At 35.6% G+C, this 14,964-nt stretch overlaps 3 protein-coding genes across 3 annotated transcripts in view; 1 reads left to right on the top strand and 2 right to left on the bottom strand.

Annotated features, from left to right (window-relative positions):
* Positions 1-1,369: 1,369 nt before the first annotated feature.
* LOC107871336 (60S ribosomal protein L35) lies at positions 1,370-5,359 on the bottom strand. Its single transcript, XM_016718241.2, has 4 exons — positions 5,240-5,359; positions 3,353-3,488; positions 2,303-2,459; positions 1,370-1,625 (listed from the first exon to the last, which is right to left on the bottom strand). Exons 1-4 carry the CDS (start codon positions 5,241-5,243, stop codon positions 1,551-1,553), a joined length of 372 nt encoding a protein of 123 aa, XP_016573727.1. The 5' UTR covers positions 5,244-5,359; the 3' UTR covers positions 1,370-1,550.
* A 5,172-nt stretch (positions 5,360-10,531) lies between these two features.
* On the top strand, positions 10,532-12,083 carry LOC107871335 (ALA-interacting subunit 1). Its single transcript, XM_016718240.2, has one exon. It carries the CDS (start codon positions 10,829-10,831, stop codon positions 11,879-11,881), a length of 1,053 nt encoding a protein of 350 aa, XP_016573726.1. The 5' UTR covers positions 10,532-10,828; the 3' UTR covers positions 11,882-12,083.
* Positions 12,084-13,922: 1,839 nt separating this feature from the next.
* Positions 13,923-14,964, bottom strand: part of LOC107871333 (F-box/FBD/LRR-repeat protein At1g13570) — a 21,329-nt gene continuing 20,287 nt past the window's right edge. Inside the window, exon 2 of the mRNA XM_047412814.1 lies at positions 13,923-14,827. Coding sequence (XP_047268770.1) covers positions 14,798-14,827 — 30 coding nt within the window. The 3' untranslated portion in view covers positions 13,923-14,797. The remainder of the gene's footprint in view (positions 14,828-14,964) is intronic.

Raw genomic sequence — 14,964 nt, 5'->3', positions numbered from 1 at the left:
TGCCAGTAGTTAATTGACATCAAATCTATGACTAAGTTATGATAAGTAGATTTGGTTTGTTAATGCTATTGACATGTGTTAACTAACGATTAGGGTTGTAGTGGAGTGACAAGTACTTCATCTTTAACCAGATGTTTCGAGTTCGAGTTTGAGTTTCCCTGCGTATGAACCCACTTTTGTTTGGGAGCGCTTCATCCATCGATTGAATCCAGATTTAGATGAACTCCAATATGAATACCGAACACCGAATGATGAGAAAACAAGAAAAAAAAAAAAGGATTATTAATCTTAATTTGGCACCTAATTTCCTTAGACAAAACAAAGACACGAATACACCTAATGGTACAGTTAAATGGTCAATGAAATGAGTCGAGAACCATCACGACTCATGTGCTAAGAAGAGGCAACAAATACTCCATCCGTTTATTAGTTCAATCGTCAGTGAAATGGGCCGAGAACCATCACGACTCATGTGCTGAGGAGATGTAACAAATACTCCATCCGTTTTGTTTTAGTTCACTTCATGCTAAAAATTATTTGTTTCAATTTACCTGTTCCATTTATGAAATAATATTATTAGTGTGTTTTTTCAATTCCACCTCTATTATTAAATAACTAGATAAAATATATATATACTCAAATTTATATTTTTAGAGTATAATTAATAAAACTAAAAAAAAGGACAGCCGGATGTACTAAAGCTACCGCTATGCGCGATATCCAGAGAAGGACTCCACCACAAAGGTGTATCGTACGCAGCCTTACCTTGCATTTCTGCCAAAGGCTGTTTCCAAAACTTGAACTCATGACCTCCTGATCACATGGCAGTAACTTTATCAGTTACTCCAAGACTCTCCTTCAGTATAATTAATAAAACTAATTTGATAAAATAAGCTCCTAATAAATACTATATTCTTAAAGAGAGCGTTAAATCAACAATCACCAACCATCTGAACCAAACAACACGACTATCAAAGAAAAAACACGAGCATGAATGAATAACATTGTTGCATAAACCACTTCAAACAATGTTTCCTCACAACTTGGACAAATGCATATTGTTTCCAAGAAACAACTACTAGTAAACAATTATTTAAGGGGTCGTTTGGTTGGAAAAGAGTTGTTTCGAGATTCGTTATCCCACTGTGTATATGAGATAAATTATCCCACCACAATGATGGTAAATGGTGGTACATGGGATAACTTATCCCACCACAATGATGATGGTATATGGGATAACTAATCCCACCACAATGATGTAAATGATGAAATAAATAATCCCGGTACTAACTAATACCTCATACCCAACATGGGATAAAATAGTCCATTTTATCTCAGGACTATTTATACCTTATACCTCGCACCAAACTGCATTAAATCAAGGTACTTCTCATAGCATAAAAAAGGCAAAACACTTGATATTTGGAACAAATAAAGCTCCATATCAATCATGTTAATAATGTCATAAGCACCAAATGAAAGAAAACTAAACAAAATTTGCATGATAAAATAGTTCATCAAAATCTCCAGCAAAGTCGAGATCTCCTATCCTACACTTTGATCGCGTACTTTCTCAAAGGGAAGTACATCTCCTTCTTCTTCTCTCTCTCCGTCTTCAACGACGCCTGTACAGAACAAGAGGATACGTTAATGCCACTGACTTTGCTATTTTAACTCTAGTAGTTAGGTATCGACAAGACATTGCTAGGAAAGAGAAGAAAAGATCATGCAGGAGACCTTGAAGAAAATTACACAAACTAAGTGAAAACGTAAAGCCTCTGGTAATCCAGAATCCGCATACACTAAACTAATACCTCCACCGTAGACATTTAGGGGTCGTTTGGTAGGAGGGGTAAGGATAACTAATCACGGGATTAATTTAGAAGAGAAGCTAATCCCATGTTTGGTTGGGACCAAATGCATGGGATAACTCATCCCGGGATTAATTATCCCAGGATTGTAGTGTTTTTCTTATCCCTCCTTGAGGGGGGGATAACTAACCCCGGGGAGAACTTGTTTTCCAACCAAACGACCCCTAATTGTTTAAAAAGAGAAGGTCATCTGTTGTAAAAAGTTGTTAGGATCTGGATGTAATATCTATCTCTATTTTAAAATATTTGAAAAAATAGTAGTAAGGAAAGAGTACTCGACTCATCAAATAGTACTGGTTTCGTACTATTGGGATAAATAAAGAAAGCTGTATATAGAACCAAGAGTAGCATATGCATTGCAAGAGAGCGAGCCCAGAAGTTCAATGGTTCGAAGTGCATAAACACTTGTTGAAGGGTAAAAGCAAGGGTACCTGGTGCTTAGTCAAACGTTTGCGGATGGCCCTAGTTTTCTTGGGACGCAAATCGAGAGGCAGGTATTTCTTGTTCTTGTAAACTTCACGAAGAGCAGCTTTTTGCTTCTGTGAAATTACAGTCAAAACCTGTGCAATAGACAACCTTACCACCTTGCTGCATCCACAATGAAGATAATCAGGTCGTAATCAAAATTATAAACAAAGTCAAACAACACTCGAATAAACAATAACAGACACATTTGTCTTTTTACCACCTTGCTGCATCCACAATGAAGATAATCAGGTCGTAATCAAAATTATAAACAAAGTCAAACAACACTCGAATAAACAATAACAGACACATTTGTCTTTTAACATTCATTCTATCGTTTAGTCAACACAAAGAAAGACACCTCCAACAAAGTTTTTCTTCCGTGCCACGAGAATAATCACCACCGTTTCAAAGATCACCAACAGTAGCAAACCATTAATAACATACTAGTTGCTTCACTTTTGTATTACAAGGTTTGTAGCAATGCCTCAAGATAATTTACTTGAAGTCTAAGTTGTTCGAACTCTTCAAATATGTCTACGGGGCGTGTCAGATTCTCCAAAAATAGTGTAAGTTCGAAGGATCCGACACGGGTGCGGCAATATCATTGGAGAGTCCGAGCAACTTAGCTTGAAGTTGCTTGACTGACTATCTAGGTCTAGTGGAAAAAGAATGCTAAAATAATACTTGAAAAGTAATTAGCAATTAATAATTTGATGGATCCAACTATATATAGAACGATAGTATTAGCCATGGAGCTCGTTAAAACTTAAAAACTAAGTTGCTCGAACTCTCCAACAATATTGCCGCACCCGTGTCGGATCCTCCAACAATGCACTACTTTTGAAGGATCCGACACATGCCCGATGATATTTTTGAAGAGTCCGAGTAACATAGCTTAAAAATGTATGCTTTCGGCATCAAACTAATTACTTGCAATACATCTAAACCGAAATCATCTAAATCTAAACAAATATTCTAATCAATCATATAAAAGAGAAACACAGCACACATACATTTTGGAGAGCTTGTTAGGAGCACCACCAGTGACCTTTGCAACACGAAGAAGGGCAAGCTCGGCCTTCAGATCCTTCAACTGAGCCAATAGTTCAGTCTTCGATTTGCTCCTCAGTTCATGAACCTTGATTCTCGCTGCATTTTCACCAAAACAACATCAGATTTACGAAGTAAAATCAACCAATCAATCAACTACCCCTCACTTCCAAATTAATCACAATTTCAACTATATGAAACCTCCAAATAAATTCCCCTCTGTTACATTCAGATTCATCATAATTAAATAATTTCTACACATAAGCAACAAAACTGGAGACATCATCCAACCAGACTATCAACTAGAGCTTAAATTGAGAACACTACAATAGATTAAATGAATCATCTATCCCTCTATTTATGCTCAGATATTTATCATAGTTTTAACTTTTTTTGATACCTGGTGTTTAGGCCACCTTTCACGCACCTCAACTAATTCCGCGAGATACATGCCACCTCCCACCAACAACATGACTGATGACAAGAAATGAGCCAGTTTTTTTGTCTCCGTTGCGATTTGAACCTAAGACCTCACAATTCTCAACCCATCTCATTGACCATAACTAGACTATTATTTAATTTGATAATCATGGTACCGGGGAAAGCTTGCCCGCACCTCGACTAATTCCATGGGATACCTGCCACCTCCCACCAGCATAAGGTATCAGCTAACTCTGTCCACCAAGACGAGAACAGATGGGAAGAAACCACCTAATGTTTGTTTCTATTGGAAGTTGAACCTAAGACCTCATAGTGCTCAACCCAACTTTATTGAACCACTAGGCCACACCCTTAGATGTCATAACTAAACTATTTTTAGTTGCATAAATCACTAAGGATTGGGGGAATCATTATCAAAAAATAGTGAAAATTGATTCAAAAGTGCGATTTTATATGCACACTTATTTTAAGTTCAAATCCATCTAGCTAAAACTTTTTTTTGCAAGGAAATCACATATTTGGACTAAATGAACAACTCGATCAATCAACCAACTATAACTCACTAAATGAATAATCTCTGCTCTATTATGTTCGACGATTTATCATAATTGTACTATTTTTAAGCATATAATTAATTTACTCACTAAAAACTGGACAAAATATTATCATAAAAATTAATGAAAAATACACTCAAAATTGCGATTCACCTAAATCATCAGTTGCTATATATAAATTCGAAGATTTATCATAATTAAACTATTTTTACGCTATATTTCCAAGTTCAAATTCATCTAGCTAAAAAAAAAATTTTTGTAAGGAAATATCAACAACTCGATCAAACAATCAACTATAACTCACTAAATGAACAATCTTTTCTCTATTTTTGTTCAACAATTTATCATAATTGAACTATTTTCAAGCATACGAATTATACAATCACTAAAAACTGGACAAAATATCATCAGAAAAAATAATGAAAAATACATTCAAAATTCCGATTCACACAAATCATCAGTTGCTATATATAAAATCGAAGATTTATCATAACTAAACTATTTTTACACTACATTTCCGAGTTCAAATTCATCTAGCTAAAACTTTTTTTTTGTAAGGAAATATCAACAACCCGATAAATCAATTCACTAAATGAATAATTTGTGCTCTATTTATGTTCCAGCGATTTACATAATTGTACCATTTTTAAGCATATAAATTAATTTAATCACTAAAAACTTGAGAAAATATTATCAGAAAGATAATGACAAATACATTCAAAATTCCGATTCACGTAAATCATCAGTTGCTATACATAAATTCGAATATTTATCATAATTAAGCTGTTTTTACACTATATTTCATGTTCAAATTCATCATAGCTAACTCAAAAAATGGAGATTGAGTATACGTACCCATTGTAGTTGTTGTAGCTGCTGGGAGATTACTGCAAAGGCGGCTGCTGTTGAGTGTTGATTATGAAACCCTAGTTGGTGTATGGAGGGAATTAAGGAGTTATATACTAATGGGCTAGGTTCTAGATTGGTTCTTATTTGGGCTGGGCTTGCCAAATATGAGTGTGATTCATTAGTAGGCCCATGTAGTTCAATTATGGGATTAGCCCATATTGGTCCAAATGCACACATATCGATGGAAATTACGTTCGTTTGGTGAGAGTTATAAGAGATAAATAGAATGAATGATTATTTTATCACATGTTTGGTATGAGGAATTAGTTAGTACCGAGATTATTTATTCCACCATTTACACCATAGTGATGGAATAAATTATCTCATATACATGATGGGAAAACTAATCACGGAATTAATTATTCCAGGTAACTCTTTCTCAATCAAACGACTTAGTGTCTCTCAAAGTATCTGGTCTTGAATTTCTGTCTCTGGATAACAAAATCTTTAAGGAATGACCTTAAGTTGAAGGAAATCGATTGAGAAGAATTTTTGTCACCCCATCGTGTATAAGTTCTAATTTCTGTCTATAAAGCAGAGCTTGTGGTAATTGAACAAGTTAACTTTCTTAAAATTAAGGGTGGGTATGGTACGGTATTTTAAAATTCAGTATGGTAACTTCGCTTTTCGGTATCTAAAAGAACAATATCGTTATCATACCAAATTAGTTCGGTATGGTTCGGTATTTGATGGTATGGTAATTCGATAACCATACTTTATTTGATTTCGACTTACATATATTCATATAAAAAAAACTATAACTTTAAACTTTAAAAACGTCTCAATCATATAAGACTAACAACTACCTTTATTAATCAATTACGCAAAAAAAAACATTTCAATCATGATTGAGTAGTTCAAGATGCAAACTCTGAACAACGTTACCTAAACTTAAACATAGTACTCCTAAATAATAAGTTTCCCAAAATAATTATTTCTAAATAAAAATTACTTTTATATTTAATTGGCTAATGGATGATATATAAATATATTTAATAATCTTAAATATAATAGACATAAGTTTTATATATTATTAGAAACTTTGGTGCGATATACGGTATTTCGGTATTTATTGCATAAATACCAAATACCATACCAAATACCAAAATAATTTAAAACTCTTACCAAATACCATAACATCCAGACCACGGTATAAAAAATTTTGGTTTCGAAATGGTATTCGGTATATACCATACCATGCCCACCCCTACTTAAAATGTCCTAAAATTGTATCTTTACGTTCAGAACTTATGCTCGATGGGTAACAAAAGCTTTTGCTTAGCGAGTTTTCTAAAGGCGAAGCCTATTTCTAATTTCTGTTAAACGGGGTCAACAACAACAACGCGATAACATACTCAGTGTATTCCCACAAAGTAGGGTCTGACAAGGGTAATGTGTATGCAGTCTATATGATATCTTACAACCCCAAGAAGACACAAAATAGCCTCCAAAAACATCACAAAACACACCACAAATCGAGAGCCCAAGGAACTAAGTCTCGGCCAAGAATAACAACACAAGAATGAAAAGAAAATTCGAGAATGCTTCAACAATGGAGAGATAATAATGTGTATAACCACACCAAAATAGCAACAACACTACATTAATGTGATGAACATTAAGTTTACAATAACACCAACCAACTATTACAAGAAGACAAGACACAACTAGGGGTGTGCATTGATCGGTTCGGTTCGATTTTACGTGTTATTGGTTCGATTTATCGGTTCTCGATTTTTAAATATGTAAAACCGATAATCAACCAATAAGATATTTTCTTATCGATTTCGGTTTAGCGGTTTTTGGTCCTTAACGGTTCGATTTTTGGTTTAACCAATAAGAAAATACTTGTAAAATAGAAATAGTAACAACTAACATAAAAAAATGAAATCTCAATTACCGTCAAAACCTACGCAAAACATTTTAGTTTACAAGAATCTTCAAACTTGAACTGAATGTTAGTTAGGAAAAAAATTGAATCCTAATTGTTGGAAGCTATAAATGCTTCAAGTTTTTTATTACGATAATAGCCGAACTTTATATTGTACCCTTGTTGCCCTGAATAGGTTAATACTTTGTGAATCACTGATTATGAATTAGTAGTGCATATATACATACACATATCTATATCTATATCTATCTATCTATCTATCTATCTATCTATCTATCTATCTATCTATAGAGAGATATTTAAATATATAACATAAATAGAGATAAAACAATAACTTAGTGTATTCTTATTGGATTATCGGTTTAACCGATAACCCAATAAGCTAAAACCGATACCGAGCCGTTTACCCAATAAATTTTTTATAAAACCAATAAAAAACCATTAACCCGATAACCCAATACCAATAACCCAATAACATTTTTATCGGTTCGGTTTATCGGTCGATTCGTTTTTTGCACAGCCCTAGACACAACTACTACAAAATGAAAACAAAAGTAATAGGATGGATAGTTAGACAAAGGTGGTGTAAATCCTAGTAACCAAAGAGTACATAAAACTCTAAGACCCCTAACACCTCCACACACGATCACCTAACTCTTACGATGACACAAGAGAATATTCCACCACTCAAGCGCCAAGGTTTCTCAAAACAAGCAATTACAAGAGATTCCACCCTTGAATTGCTACCCTAGTTACAAGTATCGGTTTGCCTCAAGTAGAGAGAGGACTTTGGTGTTTCAAATGTCAAGACTTACGACAATAATCAACTAAGTCATGAAAATCCCTAATACTAAACTATATATAATCTCCTTATTACATAAAAGATGAAATGACCAAAAAACTCTTAATGAAAAGGGGGAGTCCCTCTAGTGTAATAAATGAGCAAATAGGGCGGCTTTGGTGTGTCTTTGATCCTTCTCACGTCTCAACATTGAACTTCCTAGGGTGATATTTTGATGCACTTGTACACACGTTGATCTTCATAGTCCCACTTGTATCACTATACCATTACCTCAGATGAAGTATAGAGGTCGTTTCTGATAGACCACCGGCTCAGGACAGATAACAGTATAACAAACAAAAAACATAAAACCACGCAACAAAATGTAATAACACACAACTAGCAAATACAGGAAACAAGACGATCGCAAGATAATACTCTAAACTATCTATGAAAAAATGAAAATCATCGCTTATGAAAGCTATTTTTGAACTTAAACCGATCTGAGGAGGACAAGTGTACGGACAACCAATTTTAGTATTTCCGTCTAAGTCGTGCTGCAGTGTATTTACAAGTTTAGTTGCTTTAGTATTTACTATAGATTTTCATGATTGAAGTTGTAAATTTCAAACTAAACTTTTTTGCCAGATATTATAAAATTATTGACAATACAAAAAAAAATTGAATTTCAACTATACAATCCTCCAACATAAATTTATGAAGTTAATACAACAACAACAAACCCAATGTGTTCCCACAAAGTGGGGTTTGGGGAGGGTAAGATGTACGCAGTCCATACCGCTACCTCCGAAGAAGTAGAGAGACTGTTTCCGATAGACCCCCGACAAATTTATGAAGTTAATAAACGTATCAAAATCTAATCATACTAATCCAATGTTTATCGAAAAAACATTATTTTGATTAACATAATAATTTATAAAATAGGATTTAAAGATAAGACAATCAAGTTCATTTCCTTTCAATTAACTCTCCAAGAGAGGAAGCGAATACAAGTTTGGACAATATTGCTAAAAGGAGTAGAAAATTCAAGTAAGAGGAAGATCGAGAGCCTCGTAGAAACTCAAAGAAAATTAAAGAAGATAAACGATTTCTTGGATCACTTGTCTGATTATCTGAATGCTCGCTCTTCTTCTAATAGAATTTTTTTATAGGTCAAAAACTCGATCAGTCGCTTCAATGTGAAATGACTACACGCTTAACGCTGAAAAAACTATCTAATAGCACACATCCGAATTTAGATAAATTTGTTATACCAATATAAAAAAAGAGCTTAGATATAGTAATAAATTTGTTTTTGCCTAATTTGAAATCAACCATTAATATTTAATTACATACTTTAAAATGTAACCATTTCCTAAATCCTATGTGGACACTAATTACTTCATCCATCAAAATTACTATCCTTTTATATAAAAATCCTCACAAATCAAACAACCCCTAAATATGTTGTAGATAAAAATTTAGTTATACCTACTATTCTTAACATTTTATACTGATGAAGTATTTACCATATGTGGAGAAAAAATATGAGTTATCTCATATTTGTTATTTGTGATGAAATCAAAATTTTCACTAAGAGATATCAGAGTATAAAAAGTTAAATTTATGAAAAATCAAGGAGTGAAAATACGTATTATATATATGTCACCTCTCATCAGGTCACCAGCAACAGACAGTGGTGGAGTTGCATGTAATTAAGGGATGTCGATCGATACTCCTTCATAAAAAAACTACACTAAGTAGCAAGGTAGAAATAGTGTAATTTTTTTTATGAAGGAGTATCAATAGACATCCCTTAATTACATGCATGCAACTCCACCATTATCTATTGCTGGTGACTGATGAGAGTTGACATGTATCCCATTAATTTTTAATTAAGATATGCGAAAGCTGTTTCGAACACCACAATAATCGAAAAAAGAAAATTTTTTCGACAAACCACCCAGGCAGGGGCGGAGCTGGCATATACTAATCAAGAGGTTCATTCAAACCTCTTTCGACGAAAAAATATGCTATATAAATACAGTATATATCAAACCTCCTTCGATTAATTCGTATGTACAACTTTTTAATGTCCTTAACAAAAATCTCCCTTCCGCCACTTCTCACCCCCATCCTACCTAATAATCAAAAACAGAAAAATCTTTTCGCAACCCATCCATGCAGGGGCGGAGCTAACATATACTAACTAGGTGGTTCATCTGAACCCCTTCAACAAAAAATTACACTATGCAGATATATTAAATATTGAACTCCATTCGATTAGTTCATATGTACAACTTTTGTACGCACTTAATGAAATTTTTTGACTCCTCCACTTCTCACCACTATCCCACCTAATAATCGAAAACAGAAAAATCTTTTCGCAACCCATCCACGCAGGAGCATAGCTAACATATACTAAGTGGTTCATCTGAATTCCTCCAACGAAAAATTACACTATATAAATATACTAGATATTGAACTTCGTTCGATTAGTTCGCATGTACAACTTTTGAACGCACTTAATAAAAATCTCGACTCCGCGACTGGACCCACCCCATCCTACCTAATGGTCCAAGCACAATGAATTGAACCTTCCTTGTAATCTTCGCCCTCTCTTTTCTTTCTAGAGGATCAAGTCGTCGTCGTTTTACTACTTTTCAAAGTCAAACCATCCACTCTTGAATAAATAACCCAAAAACGAGTAAAATTCCAGCTAAAATCACCATAAATTCCATCAAGATCCATGGATTCCTAATACCCATTTCCCCAATTTCACTTCCTTTCCATTTTCCCCAAAAATTAATCCAAAAAAAATTTAGGGTTTTCAAGAATTTTAGTAGAATTTGTGTAGCAAAAAATGAACCCATCATCTTCATCAACTGTGGTTGTTGGATCTGATGAGACTACTTCAATCAGACGTAATTCAAACAGACCCAAGTATTCAAGATTCACTCAACAAGAGTTACCTGCTTGCAAACCAATACTTACTCCAAAATGGGTGATTTCTGTTTTCTTGATTGTTGGTATTGTGTTTATTCCTATTGGTGTTGTTTCCCTTTTAGCTTCTCGTGATGTTGTTGAAATTATTGATCGTTATGATTCTGTATGTGTCCCAAAAAATATAAGTGGAGTGGATTATATTACTGGTAATCTTGATAAAACATGTGTTAGGAGTTTAATTGTGCCTAAGAAAATGAAGCAACCTATATATGTTTATTATCAGCTTGAGAATTATTATCAGAATCATAGGAGGTATGTGAAAAGTAGAAGTGATCAACAGTTGAGGAGTAGTAGTAAGAGGGCTGATGTAGGGTCTTGTGAACCCGAGGATCGTGCGAATGGTCAACCAATTGTGCCTTGTGGATTGATTGCTTGGAGTTTGTTTAATGATACGTATAGTTTTACGAGTAATCGTGGTGGGAATGCGAATACGTCGTTGGTTGTGAATAAGAAAGGAATAGCGTGGAAGAGTGATAGGGATCATAAGTTTGGGAAGGATGTTTTTCCATCGAATTTTCAGAAGGGGCCGTTGATTGGAGGTGGGAAGCTGGACGAGAATGTGTCGTTGGATAAGCAAGAGGATTTGATTGTTTGGATGAGGACTGCTGCACTTCCGACGTTTAGGAAGTTGTATGGGAAGATTGAGGTGGATTTGATAGCGGGTGATGTTATAAACGTGACGTTGAAGAACAATTACAATACGTATAGTTTTGATGGAAAGAAGAAGCTTGTGCTTTCGACGACTCGCTGGATTGGTGGGAAGAATGATTTTCTTGGTATTGCTTATCTTACTGTTGGTGGATTGTGCTTCTTTTTGGCTATGGCCTTCACAGTCGTGTATCTTGTTAAGCCAAGGCAGCTTGGAGATCCAACTTATTTGTCGTGGAACCGCAACCCAGGAGGCAACTAGCATGCAGATGAAGTCTGTTGGCTCAAGCATTTTGGCATCTAGTTCGGTGAGGGACAAAGCTTGTGTCTTTTATTAACCGTTTGTGTAAAAGTTCTTTATGAAACTTTCTGCATATAATTTTAAGACTCATTTGGTAGGAAACAATGATATGTAATGAAGTACTCTTTTGACAATTGTTGTGTGACGAAGTACTTATTTCTTTTGTTCGAGTGTTTATTCAACTTTACATATGTCTAGCGGAAGTAATTGCTTGATGGACACGGTCATTCTTGTCATAAATACACAATACATATGATTTTTGAGGGCAAGAAGAAAGCTTGTGCTTTCACAACTAGCTGGATTGATGGAAAGAATGATTTTCTTTGTGTTGCTTATCTTAGTGTTGGCGTATTCTGGTTCTTTCTTGCTGGATGATTTTCTTGGTGTCGCTTATATTACTGAAGGCGGATTGTGGTGCTTATCTTACTGTTGGCGGATTGTGGTTCTTTCTGGCTATATGATTTTCTTGGTGTCGCTTATCTTTACTGTTGGTGGGTTGTGGTTCTTTCTGGCTATATGGTTTTCTTGGTGTCGCTTGTCTTACTGTTGGTGGATTGTGGTTCTTTCTGGCTGTGGCTTTCATGGTCGTGGCGTGTATCTAGTTAAGCCGAGGCAACTTATTTGTCGTGGCATTAGAACCCCGGAGGTAACTAGCACGCCCACGATGTCTGCTTACATGTGCATTCTATCATCTAAGGTTGGTGATCGACAAAGCTTGTGTCTTGTAGTAGCTATCTGTCTACAAGTTCTTTTCTCGAAATGTTTATTCAAATTTGCATGTATCTAAGATCATAGCGTACTTCCACATATCCACTCCGAGGAAAGGTCTTTTGTTAATGGCTGACCCTCGAAACCATAAAATGTTGATATATGGCGTAGAAGCTAGTCATTTCTGGTCTTGCACACAATGGTGTGAGTTGGTTATTTATAGGTTAACGTCAAGGGGTTTGGTGAGATGATTGGGATCCCGCTACCCCTAGTCTGAGACAACTAGCATGCCCATGATGTTCTGCATATAGACCCTTGTGGTTGGGCCCTTCAGCGGACCCTTCGCATAGCAGGAGTTTTAGTACATCAGGCTGCCGGGGAATTTTGTAGGTCTATAAGAAGCATTATACCATATAGCATTCACCTGGCTTATTTTCATGATCATGATTTGTATGTTATTTCTGATTCTGGAGATGCATGACTGAAACTACATCAATTTCTTTGCAATTTTCAAAAATTGTCCTCCTGTTAACGTTTTCCTAGAGCCGAGGGTCTATCGAGAACAATCTCTCTGTTGTTTGATAATAACAATAGCATCCATTCGTCGACAAGTGAGTGCTCAGAAGAAGGTAGTATTGAGCGAAAAAGTGTGTGACCATTTTTATCTGATTTAAAAACTTAAAAGTTGTTCAGGGAACACATATGCGGGTTATGATACCACGTTGAAGTATGTGACCATCTTATTTTCTTAAATTCCGCGTCATGTTTTTTATTTTCTTCAACTTTATAACATGTCAATCAATTTGAAACAAAGGGAGTACATAATATTCAAAACAGGCAAAATACATATACATACATTCAACTTGGTATCACTTCCAACACTTGAATTTATTTAGTGACCAATTAGACACTTTAATTTGACATAGGTGCGTCTCGATCGCAGACATTTCGGTCCAATAGACTTTATGTCAAGTTGCGTGCAACTCGACTATTTCAAGATTACCTGCTATCCAAGGGAGAATTTTCAATCAAATTTATGGGGCACGCGAATGCATGTTCGTTCCGCAAAATTAAATATTTTATGCACATTTTCTAAAATTGATCGAAGCTTATTAAAAGTTCAGACTGATTATCAACATGGGTTGTGGCGTAGTGGTGGAACTAAGAGATTTCCGATTTGAGCTCTGGATATGGAGAAAATTCTGTTCAAAGCGTCACCTCCAGAATGAGCCCTGCAGTGCACGATCCAGATTAGGCGAGGCTTCAATGCAGGTATCGGACACCGAGTGGGAAACAAAAAAAATTCAGACTGATTATATTAGCAGACTAACAATAAACACAACATTCTTTGAGAAACCCTACCTACCAAAAGATACAAAAGCAGAAAATAAACTCAGAAGCTATGTTGCTCAGAATCTTGAAAAATGTCAATGGGTGCGTGTCTGATTTTTGGAAAATCCGATATGGGTGCGGCATCAAAGGTGAAGAGTCCGAGCAACTTAGCTAGTTAGAAGAAACAAAAACATAATGGAATGTTTTAAATTTGCAAAACATGAATCTGAAACTCTTACTGATGTCTGATGCTGCAGCAGATAAGACGAATAAACAAGGTTGCCAACAACAGCATACCTAGTGTAATCCAACTAGCAGCGGGAACACGATAAAATCAATACGACAACATACCTAGTGTGATCCCACAGGTGGGGTCTGGGAGGATGGGATGTAACGTTAAAGCAAGTTTGCACATAACATAGAACATGGAGTTCTCTATACTCATAGAATATCGCGAGGGGACTGCATATTAATCTGCTATGTTACAAATCCTTAATGAAGCAGGTCCAATGTCCGAAACATCAGGAACATACGAGCATGTTATGGCTCGTTGTGGTAGCCTCGGTTACCATGTTTCCAAGTAGCCAACTATCGGCTACTGTGAGTGCTCCATCGACATGCCCCTGCTGCTGCAGTAAGACCTGAGTAGCAATGCAGCAACAGAAGGGGCCGCGATAGCTGCTACTCATGAGCCAGAGTGGAAAAACATGTCATTGACGACACCACTTTCTCCTTTTTCATGCATCAGGAAGAGTGATCGGTATGGAGTCTACTCAATCAGTGTCGGAGTTCCTCAAAACACCATTAACAACAACAGTTATCAGTTCCTTGTAGGCCTCAATGTATCTGCAAAAAGCTAACGCTATCCTGCAAAACAGCAGTAACAACCTTTTGTGAATTAGTCAGCAACTCACATTTTGCTCTATGACTCTGGTTGACGATGACTTAGTCGATAAAGCACAAGGTTTATTCGATGGCGAGCTCTTCAGATAGAACCAGTCACA

This window comes from Capsicum annuum, chromosome 5 (assembly GCF_002878395.1).
Source record: "Capsicum annuum cultivar UCD-10X-F1 chromosome 5, UCD10Xv1.1, whole genome shotgun sequence".
Taxonomy (NCBI): Eukaryota; Viridiplantae; Streptophyta; class Magnoliopsida; order Solanales; family Solanaceae; genus Capsicum; species Capsicum annuum.
This window is presented reverse-complemented; position numbering and strand designations above follow the sequence as displayed.